This window comes from Coptis chinensis, chromosome 4 (assembly GCF_015680905.1).
Source record: "Coptis chinensis isolate HL-2020 chromosome 4, ASM1568090v1, whole genome shotgun sequence".
NCBI lineage: Eukaryota > Viridiplantae > Streptophyta > Magnoliopsida > Ranunculales > Ranunculaceae > Coptis > Coptis chinensis.
Genome location: NC_141459.1, coordinates 33958876 through 33971435, shown reverse-complemented (window position 1 = coordinate 33971435; position 12560 = coordinate 33958876). Strand labels below are relative to the sequence as shown.

Below are 12560 nucleotides of genomic sequence, written 5' to 3'. Positions count from 1 at the left end.
ATCCTCCTCATCCTCCTCCCACTCATCCTCATCTACCCTCTGCTCCCCTCCTCAGCCTGTTTCCCTATCCTCGGGCAATTTCCAGACTTGTTGGACACACTCCCTATAGATACGCTGGGTTCCCGTGCGGGGTAATGTAAATCCTCCTCGTAGTTTCCAGTTGCCTTCATCTTCAACATGATCTTAGTGATAAGCACAGAAGAGGTGCCAACGACCGTCCGAACCTCCCCGATCATGTTCAAGAAAACTCCGTGATACAGAAAATCGTGCTTCCGCCCCCTGGAGTATCCATAGGACGGGAGGCAGGTCGACCGATGTCACCGACCTTGTCCTTGCCTAGGACATTCCGACCAATCCACCGGGTCAGTTGGTTGGTCCTCGTGGATGCCCCTCGGCGCACACAATGGGAGTTTGATTGTAGCTCCCATTGATGACAATGAACGCCATCAACGGCTCAACCCGTCAAAACGGGGATCCTGTGAAAACGGCATCAAATTGATTCTAGGCGAATGCCTAGAATCTCACCAACAAATCCGTGAGTCAACTCCTCCTCTTCTTCCTCACCAACACAAAATCTTACTCCCTCCAACTCCCCGGTGTTATAGAACCGTCGACCAAGTCTTCGTGGTAGAAGTCCTCGGTCGAAAATACCACAGACTACTCCAGTTCTACTAGCCATTTCGTCACCGTGAAAACGGCCGAAATGGTCTCAAAGTGAAAATTTGCTCCCAGTATAATTCGGGCGCCGAGCCATCTAGTGTTTGGAATAAGAATTGGGGTTTAAATAAGATGTGGTGGTGGTGGTTTTACTTGACCGACTTGAAGAACAGTGGAGGTGGTGGAGTGGTGGCGGCAGCAACAAATTTTTATAAATTTCGGTGGTTTTTAGTGCTTAAAATCGGTGGGGGTTATGGTGGTTTGGTTGTAGAGAAGATTTGGGTTAGGATTTGATTTTGGGCGTGGGTTTATTGGATTTTCTTTTTAAATTTTATTTTTGCTAGGGTTTTGAAGCTTGTTAATGGCGGTGGAAGTTGAAGAACGCGATGAACTGTTTGTGAGAAGGTAAGAGCGCGAGCGCGCTCTCCATGGGCGCGGGTGGGCGCGGGTTGGGCCCAAGCCCAAAATCGAAATTTTCGATTTTTTTCTTTTTTTCAAATCAAAATTCCCGCCGTTACATGTCCGATTTTTTTTAATGAGATATGGAAATGATCAGGAGAGAATTTCCTATCCAATGATCCATAAAACACTCTATTCCGACTTCGGATGACATACGAGATAGTGGAAAACGCCTCGAAGTGCGTGCATGACGTAAGTTATGCGAACGAATGAAATCTAAATGAATAGATCATGTCAATCCGAATCGTAATACAATAAAACGGCCTAAGCAACTCTAATGGGACATAAAACATTTTAGTACAGAAACACAAACACCCCACCCCCAAACAAATTTTTTACAAGAATTTTAGAAAATTTGTTTTTAGCAGTGGGTCTTTTAAAGTCAGATTCCCGAGACTTCGTAGATTACTATGTTTATTTTTATTTTTTTTTTTTTTTTTATTTTTTTTTTTTTTTTGGAAGGAAAAACAATAAGCAATAAAGACATAATTCACACCATAGAGAGACATGACTCAAAAATCCGAGAAAACATGCAAGAGTGGAAAACGTGAACTATGTGAACCGTGGACTTAGGATCCGGTACTTACAGCCACACACTCCATAGGGAGGGCCCGGTTACCTTAATGGTGCACTCACCAATATATCTGAATGAAAGGAAATGCACCAAACACAGAAAATTGAGTCGCTTTATAGTCGATACTTTCGAGACTTTATCTAAAACATATGTATGAACATGTAGTTGATCATATATCAACAACCTAAATAGTTGTGGATCATTCCATAAATAAATATCGAGGAAACATATCCAAATACAATGAAACACCAAGATTTCCTACGACCGCGCCTTTCCTAGGAATCCAAACGGTTGGATAACCTTATTGTGGTAACCTATCATGCACCTTCTTTTCATTTTGAATGAGTGGGTGTTCTTGTAAATAAGTGTGGAAAAGTGAATGGTTGTGGAGAATATGGTAGATATGGATAAGTTTTAGAAAGACAGACTTGTACACAATGAGGATGTGGTTTTAGCATCGAACTCATTCATTGTGTGTGTGTAGGACTGCCTCAATTCTGAAAATGAAGGTGTCAAATAGGTTGTCCTTCCTCAAGTATCCGCTTGCTAGGAGGATTTAAAAAATTATGAAGCACAGGAGAAACAAGAGGCTCGAGTGCAAACTCGAGGTTCCTTTGAAAGGGTGGAAGGAGGGGCATCGAGGTGGTTGTTGTGCAAGTTAGTTCTTGATAGGGTGAATTGTCACCTACTCGAAGAAACTCATCGAATTCCCCATCTAGATTGGTCATATCCACATTACTATGGTAGTCCTCACGCCTTTGAGAAAGTCATCTATCCCATCCTCGCCAATAACATGTGTATCGACTAGTGTAGGAATGAAAATGTTGAGTCCGACTTTCCAAAGGAAAGAATTTTCGCATATGACTATCGTGGAACGTGTTGTTGAAATAATCTCGAAAGCAAAGCTCGATCATGCTAACCTCTCCATCCATAGACGAATCGGGTAACCGCGGTCCTTGTTTTAAAAACATTGACTTCAACAAAGAAGATGGCCAAAAGACATGGACATTGAACCATCACGGCAATTAATGAGCGCGATTGGCGGTTGCCAAGAAAGGACGCCCTAAAATGATCGGGACCAGTCGTTAGCGACTTCGTATCGAGGACTACAAAATCAGCCGGATAGTAGAAATCCCTAACTTTTACCAACACATTTTCGACTACACCCTTAGGATACTTAATAGACCGATCAGCCTAATTGCAACGCCATTTTAGTGGGTTGCATCTTGTCTAGACCTATTTGTCTCATACAAATAAAATGGGAGTAAGTTAACACTAGCCCCCGTGTCTAATAAAGCGGTCGTCGATATAGGAATCTCCTAAGGTGCATTATCAAGATAGGGACTGACCGGTCCTTGTACTTAACAATTCCATTATGTTCGATAAGGTTGGGAATTGTTCCGTTAAAAAGGCGCCTTTTGGTATATTTGTCTTACGCCTAGTAGTACACAATTCCTTAAGAAACTTAGCATGATGTGGTAGCTTTTAATAGCTTCGAGGAAGGGAAGGTTTATAGTTAGATTCTTAAAACATCCCTAATCTCCTCATAATTTGTATCCTTAGTTAACATGGCTAATTTTTGTGGAAACGGTGGTTTCGTCTATATTTAGCAATGGTATCACCCGATGTTTTACCGTAGCTTTTTGCTTTCTTTGGTTGTGTTGTAACCGGTACCTCTACGCTGGTAGGCTCTTCAGTTTCTATTTCAAGATCTAGTAATATAGCAGTGTAGGGACTATTGGTGGGGTAACTATAGGCATAGTTACTTTGTTATCAACCACTCTGCCGGAGAGGGTGATGGCATTTATCTCACCTACATTTTCAAATTCATTACTAGTATTATCCGCTACCTCAAAGGCTGTGTTTGTTGTTTTAGGATTAGGTATTATGCTACCTCGAAACACACCTTTGGTTTGGGCTTTATCTTGAGCCAACTGTTGGGTTAAATTAGTTACGGATTGTAGAAGCTGTTGGTTAGATTGAGCCATGGTTTGGAAAAGTTTTTGGCTCACTTGTATGAAGGTGTCAAGACGATCCGGTTGGGTAGGTGTAGTGTTCACGGGTGTTGTTACTGGAACTATTTCCCGTGAATTATTTATTGGTGGATTTTGATAGTTATTATTTACCGGAACGATACCTCTATTAGCATTATAATTATTATAATTACCTTGACCTTGTGCTTGACCTTGTCGAGGTTGCACTTGGTTGTTATAATTATTAAAATTACCCCGACCACGCCCTTGTCGAGTGGAGTTTGGTTAAAGCTCTGGTTAGCCTAACATATTGATGATTGTACCCTCTTGAGGTGTGACGCTTTTGGTTATTTCTCCAACCGAAATTGGGATTTTGTCTCCGCGGGCGCTAGGTTCACTATTAATGGAACAAGTTTGTTCATAGGCAATAGGATGGTGGGATTCGGGATGCTCGGGACTCCAAATGAAACTACATGGATTTGAATTTACATTCATAACGGGATTGGCTTTTGTTGTACGATATGGCATCTACCTTTTAGTGAGGGATTCAATAAGAGTTTTAAGCTCGGATCTGATTTAACCTCAAACATACCGGTAGTCTTAACTGTGGAAGAAGAACTAGCGGAGCGGGGATATCATCACTACCCCCCCCAGTTATTTCGCTTTAGTTTGATCCTCTAAAATTTATAAGCCTCCGGTGGCTCCTTTACTTAAGAAACTACCCCCATTCATTATGTCAAGGACTTCTTTATGGTGATGTTGAAGTCCTTTGAAAAAGGCACCTAACTAACGTGTCTTTTGCTAAGTTATGGTGTTGACACTCTATAAGCAGATCGGGTGAAACGATTCCAAGCCTCCAAAATGATTCATGAGGATTTTGTCGAAAGAAATGAATCTTGGAAAGCATCTCATCCGTTTTAGGGGTGGGTAAAATGTTCCATAAACAACAACAAGTTTAGCCCACGAAGTCCACGTAATTAGGCGCTTGGGCAGTTAACCAAGACGCCTTTATCGGCTAAGGTGAAAGGGAATACCCTTAATTTAATTTGTTCAACCAACCGTAGGATGGTGGAATGTTGTTAGGACTTGTTCAATCCCACGATGTCTTTGGTAAGGTTTTTCATGGTCTAAACCATGAAAAACGGGTAACAAATTAAAAATATTTGGAGGATTCTCAAATCCCCACCGGGTTTGCTAGAACGATGCAAGATTTGGGGCTATCGCCAAGGCTTTGTAGAAGTCCGAGAGGAGTCTCTTTTCTTCCCCATTATATCGGTGGTGTGTGTGGTATACTAGCTAGAGGTGTAGTGTGTGGTATACTAGATAGACTTGATTGTTGATGTTGTTGTGTATTTACGCTCGTGTTTTTGTGCGACCCAGACATCTTTAATCTCATGCAAGACTAAGTCGAGCTTAACTACACATGCAACACTCCAAACAATTCGATATACTAGTATAAACCTCTAACGAGAGATGCGAGGTGTGGAAGAAAGGAATACCTGATTAGGCCCTTGTTCGCTTTATGAATAAATGTCTTGTTTACGCGTGTTCGTATATAAGAGAATAGAACACTGAAAAACTTGACAACTCGAAGTTCAAATCAAACCGTGGAAATCCTGAATTTCAGAGAGAAGGCGCTGGCGCTTCTATCTATCTTAGATCTGGCTCCAAGGCAAAGTCGAAGCTCCAAGAAGATAGCGCTGGTCGCGCTCTCTTTGCGGGCTTCCGCGATATAAACGAAGTCCAAGAAGATAGCGCTGGTCGCGCTCTTTTGTAGCGGGCGCCAATGTATAAACGAGAAGTCCAAGAAGATAGCGCTCGCTCTCTCTTTGTAGCTGGCGCTTTCAGTCGCTTTTCTCGAATTTTTCCAAAACTGAAAACGCAACCACAAAGATGAATCAAACAAGGGTGGGTGGGTGAAATGGGACTTAAAAATTACTAATTCTATTATGAAAACAATGCTAAAGTGCAACTAAGATGGCAGCGGCGCCATTTGATAAACGTAAAATGAATAGTTTACCTACGAAATAAACGATGAATTCAAAACGTAAGTAAACTAAACTTAATGATGCTATAAGTTTATCAAATCTTTCTACTCTCAATCCTATGAGATATAGTGGAGTAGATTAAGTTCGTTCCACTCCTAATGCTCTAGCACGGATGTTTTCTAATCTAACTAGTCGTTTTTAAGTCTATGAGAGTTTTACTGGCGGAATTATACTACGATGCAACTACCCACAAGATGCAACTAGTCGGTTATCAGAATACTAAGGGAATGCTACGTTGATTCTATGATAAGGAGTTAGAGGGGGATTGATTCCACCATAACTCAACTTAATCCACTAACGACGAATCGTCGTAATCCGAATTGAACTGCTTCGCAGAACAATTGGTTATTCCTAATCCCTAATTATACATGGCATTTCTACCAATTCATAACTAGCATGTGAACAATTAAACCCATTCTCATGGTGAACTAATCATTTCTAGAGTGGAATAGAAAATACGACGACTCTACGATAATCGGAATCAAGCTTTCATCAAGGCTTCACAACCCCCTAATGGAGGTTTAGCCTTGAATCATTCCGCAATCATTTCCATTTATATTAAAACTAAACATAATATAAAGCATTGAAATTTATTTAATTAAACAATAATGAAATCTAATTTAATGACTAAATTGAACTAAGGACATGAATTGAAATTAGATCTAGAATTGGAATTGACAAAATCGAAATGGATAAAGAATACTACTTTATTGATCTAATCAAATGAAGAACAAGATTCAAGGTTTAATCTAATGAAATGAATTAGATATTGAAACTATACTTAATCAAAACAATTAAATAAAACTAGATCTAGAAGCTATTTTAATGGCTACTTTCTATTCTAAGCTAGCTATTATTTTCTAACTACTGGCTACCATTAATGAAGAGCTAAGCTTTTGTTTTTATACATCCAGATCCAAAATTCGTGCATGGGCTTGGAGCCATGGGTTGGGCCGAGAATCGGGCCCAAACCCAATTCTTTCAAATCAAAAAGGCCTCTTCAGCTGCAGTTGAGTTCCACAGACTTTTCGTCCACTTCTGCTCCTCTGATTGGGTCAAGGCTTGACCATTACAAAGCTCTTTCGAGCCGGTCGTTTTGACATAAGGTATGCCCAATTCGAGGTCCGAGTCCAAAGATACGGCTTTCGGAAGTTCTCACTGACTTTTGCTCCTGTATCTCGCTAAAGTGGTACATTTCTGCACATAATGGACTTTGAAGCCTGAAATGCATAAAAACGCGTAATCAGTGTTAACTCTTACTTATTATTCACATAATTGGTCTAACAGTATGATTATTAAGGGGTTAAAACTACAGTTTTGGGCTCTTATCAATAATCATACCAAATATTTCTAAACAATTATCCGAGATATAACAAAAAATATCAAATTCTCATAATCACATCTAACTAGCTCAATTTTGGAGTACTACAGATATGTCAAACACAAAAATTACGTTAAATATTTAAAGGAATAAGGGGATTGAGAAGCGATAATATTTATTAGAGAGATAATACAATAATTTGTATATTTAACTTTCATTAAGGAGGAGAAAATAAGTAAACTCTTAGCTTTGTGTATTGATTGGGTTCTATTATTATTAATATGGTTTAAGAATCTAATTCGTTAATTTTACGTATTTTTTTTTTATGGAAAACCGATATTTTCAATAATTTTTTTTCTCTGTTTCGCGAGATTTCGGTCATCTCGGCCGATTAATCGGTCAATTTGGTGATTAAATCGGTCCGGTGAGAAAAAGTTAAAAAAATCAGTAAAAACTAATCGGTTTACAAGCGATACGCGATTAATCCGATATTGATAGCATATAATAAGACTATAATGAATAATCTGAAGAAAAAGTTAAAGGAACGCAAGGGGTTCTGGGCAGAGGAGCTACACAAGGTACTTTGGGCATACTGCATGACTCCGCGAACTTCTACGGGGAATCACCGTTCGGTATGGCTTATGGAGTGGAGGCGGTGATTTCGGTGGAAATGATGGCCGCGACAACCAGGACCAAAGCTGTTGAAGCAGGAGTTAATGAGAATATATTAGCCGGGGAGCTGAATCTTACAGAGGAAAGAAGGGACACCGCGCGCCTAAGATTAGAAGAGTACCACAGGAGGTTACAGAGACAATATAACAAGCGGGTGAAGACACGGAAATTTAATGTTGGTGATCTGGTGCTTCGGCGGGTGACCCCAGCCGCCAAGAAGGAGACAGATGGAAAGTTGGGCCCCAACTGGGAGGGACCATATATTGTGGTAGATGCTGGAATGACCGGGGCCTACAGGTTGTAGACACCCCTGGGAGAGGACATCAAGCGACCATGGAATATCAGGATGTTGAAAAAGTTCCATGAGTAACTTTGTATATAGTGTTTCTTTTGTTTATTATGAAATGGAAGTCTATTTGCTTCGTAATATGTGAACATCAAGCTTTGTAATGGTATTTTGATCCCTTTGGAATGTCAATGAAAGTGATAGCAAATTTCCTCTATCTAATTCGTGTTTATTCGTTTGTATATGGATTAGGCCAAAGACTGCGAACGATGAGGTCCAAATTCAACTTGGGGGCTAAACTAACCTACCCCCAACATCTCCATACTCAACTTGGGGGCTAAGCTGATTTACCCCCAACATCTCCATATTCAACTTAGGGGCAACCTGAGTTGCCCCCAACATCTCCATGGCAGCGGACGATAGGGCCAGCATTCAACTTGGGGGCTCAAGTGACCTGCCCCTAACATCTCCATACTTAACTTGGGGGCTAACTTGATTTGCCCCCAACATCTCCATATTCAACTTGGGGCCCCCAACATCTCCATGACCGTGGACGATGAGGTCCGAATTCAACTTGGGGGCTAAATTGACCTGCCCCCAACATCTCCATACTCAACTTGGGGGCTAAACTGATCTGCCCCCAACATCTCCATATTCAACTTGGGGGCAACCTGAGTTGCCCCCAACATCTCCAGGGCAGCGGACGATAGGGGTCAACATTCAACTTGGGGCCTAAATTGATTTGCCCCCCCAACATCTCAGTACTTAACTTGGGGGATCAACTGATCTGCCCCCGACATCTCCATATTCAACTTGGGGGCAACCTAAGTTGCCCCAACATCTCCATGACAGCGGACGATATGGTCAACATTCAACTTAGGGGCAAGCTAAGTTACCCGGGCATCCCCATGGCAATGGAAAGGATGAGGTCTTCGCAGATGACGAGGTCCGAACTTGACTTGGGGGCAAACTGTGTTGCCCCCAAACAATTTTAGTAGCGGCTAGAGAAACAGCATGGAAGGGGGAATGTGTCAAATAGGCAAGTACTGGCGCGGTACCCTTTTGTAATAATGATTCGGCAGCAATACACTAAGCAAAACTTGATACACACGTCAAAAAACATATTCGAAACAAGGGTTTGACAGGAAATCATGTCTATGGTGACCTGCTGGGAGTACCCAGAAATACCAGGCCAAAAGTGAGATTACAAAACTTAGAAACAAAGTGAAATTACAAACCACAGAGAAGATGGTCATTGGGGATCTTCAGCAACATCCGCAGATGCCTGCTCCCCATCCTCCTCTGCAGCGGTTGCATCAACATCAATGGGGGAGGTCGCCACCCCAGGATGGACGGCGACCTTGAGCTCGGCTGTTTAGGGAGGGGTTGTAGAGTCTGGAATGGCCGAAGTGGAAGCCTGAGGTGGGAGGAGGTGGCCATCTACCCGGGCATCCAAATTACTTTTAGCTCCCCGGCAATATTCTTGGAGGCCAAGACCCCTCGAAATGTTCAAAAGCATCCGTCGCTGACTTCTCCAAGGCGGCTTATGCAGCGACTCTATCAGCCTCCCTCTAGCTCTCCAGCTGTGAGGTGACACCAGCCACATAGTCATTGTGGACATGCTCAGCGCGCTGGAAGTCCTTGTGATATTTGAGCACTAAGAGGCGGGCGTCATCTCTTTTCTTTTCCAGCTGGGCGTACTTCGCCTTCCACCCTTCAGGACCATGGATTTCATTCTTCACAGATTCTAGGGCATCTAGGGTGTTGGTGAGACCGCGGATGACATAGCCGACATCGAGGCTCAGCTGGAGATAAAGACAAAGTTAGAGAAAATAAAATAAAAAACAAGGAAGGAGAAAGAAAAAGGGAAAAGACATACCCTTCCCCAGCCTGTGTAGATCGCAACCCTGTGGGAGGCGAAGGAGCCAGAATCCCCATAAGATTGATCCCTAGGAATATGGGAGCTGAAGAACAGGGACGCGGCCACCGCCGGATTATCCAGTGCAGAGTCGCGGGTGGTGATGTCCTGATCCCTGGCCTTGAATTGCGGGTGCCAGATTTCTACTGGCCCCGCGGGTAGGGGACCAATGGGAACAGCCTCTTTCCCAGAGTGGCGTGGAGGAGCCACGGGCCGCAGTGATCTAGGTCGTACTTCATCAGCTGAAGCGGTGGAAGCGGAGACCTTAGCCTTTTTTGCGGGAGGGCCCTTAGCAGCAACATCGGTAGGGGAATCACCGTCAAAGTCGCTGTCCCAAAGGCTGAGCTTAGACACGTCCATGGCAGTGGTAGTGGTAGTGGGGTTAGAAAAGTCGTCCTCCCAGTCAGCGATGGAGGAGTATCACCGGGGAATGCTATTGGGCGCAGTGGAGGGAGAACCAGTGGGAGATAAGTGGGTTGTGTTGGTGGCTGCTTTCTTAGCGAGTGCTTGGGAATGAGAAATCTTGGTGGTGTAGCCGAACGATCGATGAACAGGGTGCTTCGCCCTACGGGCTTTGGGGGGAGAAGGTTTGGGTTTCCGTTCTTTGGGCGGCGACAGTCCCTGATACTGGCCAATGTTTTTTAGGGAGGGGTCCAGGAGGAGCGGACTGACCTTTTTGGGATCGATGCCGAGGATGTTGCACTGGTCGCTCCTCAGGTCGCGGAGCTTAGAGAAAATCTCAGAAGAGGCGCCGGTGTATATACGAGATAGCGAATCTGGAACACAAACAGATAGATATTTTAGCACAGGAGTCATCAAGCCAGCAAAACAAACAACCAACCGAGTTCACCTCGTCTGAGGAAATGGAACTGCCTTAAGGACACTTCAGGAGGGAGGTCCACAGAGAGAAAATTCCCCGAAACATAGAGGGGATAGTGGTGCCTGACTTTGTTGGAGGTGGTGACGCGGAGAACGAAAGATTTCTTCCGCGGACGCACACAGAATGATTGGTACCCAACGCTCCCAAATTTGGTCCTTTTCTTTATGAAGTAGTAGGTCGTGATGTTGTGAAGACAGATTCATGGAGTATGTGATTGGTTGTAGTAGTTAGCAGCATACATAATCCGCCAGAAGTTATCAATACCTTGGCATGGCGGGATGTTAAAGTGGTTGCAAACCTCAACGTCCAACAAAGACAGGGGAAAGCGTAGGCCAGCAGCTATCTGGCCCACGGTGGCTACTAGAAACCCCGGTCGCGGTAGGACTAGATGAGGAAATTGGGTGACACCAGGTACATGCTCGAGGACCACATCCCCAGGAATACCATAGGCTGCTTGGACCACAGCCAGGTTGGGTCTACACTTATAGGACGACGGATGGGGAAGGGCAGTTGGTCTCCCAGAGGTAGATGGGGTAGAGGATGAACAAATGGGCTCATGAGAAGGGGACTCCGATCATTCCGCAGTGGAACCGGAAGATCCGAAGGTAGCGGATAAATGTACAGATCTAGGGTTCGAGGATGGCGAATCAGCAGATCGGGTAGCGAACAAACCACCCGAGTTAGAATCAGACATGGTAACACTGAGAAGTTGGACAAAAGCGAGACAAGACCAGTAAGATGGGGGAAAGAGCACCCAACAGAGAAAGAGATGAAGGATCAAAAGAAAATACTCGCAATCAACAAAACTACACCATAAAGTTAAGAAAAAGAGAAAGAACGAACCTTGAGGAGGTCACACAAGTGGTGAGAGGGATGCAACCGATGAACAAGAGCAAAGTGCAGTAGCAACTTCACCGGAGGGGAAGGAAACTAGCAAAACTGGAAAAGGGCGAATGAGATGAAGGATGCGAGTGAGAATAAAGTGTTGGGAGTATGGAGGAGTATATGAGAGGTTTTGAGCGGGATCTGAAAAGACAAGGGCAATGAGGGAAAAAGAATATTATGGAAGAGAAAAGGACCACCCAGAATAAGGCACGTGGCTACGTGAAAATCGAAGAGGCGAAGGGAGGTTACACATGCTTCTCGATACACGTGCTCATGAACTCGGTGCTCAAGGCAGGAGCGTGATCGTGGATGTCAGAGAAAATAATAAGGTAAGGACCTCAGATGGGACAGCTCTCTGAACAGCCAGCTGGGGAGTCTCGGCCCGCGGACCCATGAAGATCCGAGGGCCGAGAGGGGGCATCTATATCAGCCTATTTTGGGGCCAAGGAGTTGGCATGCCTGCAGGACCATAGTAGCATAAGGAAAGGGAAGCACAGAACACCTCATCATGGCCGCGGAACCCTAGAAAAGGGTGGGCCACATATGGATGGATGACTCGGGGGGAGTCAGAGTCAAAGGAGAGGCAAGATAAGAAAGAAGAAACGGGAAGTATGGGATGGAGGCCGCGGAACCCTAACAGGACAGGTGTATGAAAGTTGACCGATGGATGGGACATAGATGAATGGATGGGAAGAAAAAGGGGAGGATATAAAAGAAACAGTGAACCTAAGAGAAAGAGGAGGAAAAAGGAGAGAAAAAAGAGAGTGTAGGGGAGGGAAAAGACTAGAAATACCAAGAGGGATTTTTCAGGTGAATACATCGATTATGCCAATTTTTTTGTTTGTCTATCCTCTAACATATATATTATTATTATATTGAAACTACTT

General features: G+C 43.7%; 1 protein-coding gene across 1 annotated transcript; it reads left to right on the top strand.

Moving 5' to 3' along the window:
- Window positions 1–7666: 7666 nt before the first annotated feature.
- LOC147503294 (uncharacterized) lies at window positions 7667–8008 on the top strand. The gene has a single exon (XM_086604776.1). The coding sequence runs from the start codon at window positions 7667–7669 to the stop codon at window positions 8006–8008; it is 342 nt and encodes a 113-aa protein (XP_086460902.1).
- The last annotated feature ends 4552 nt before the right edge of the window (window positions 8009–12560 follow it).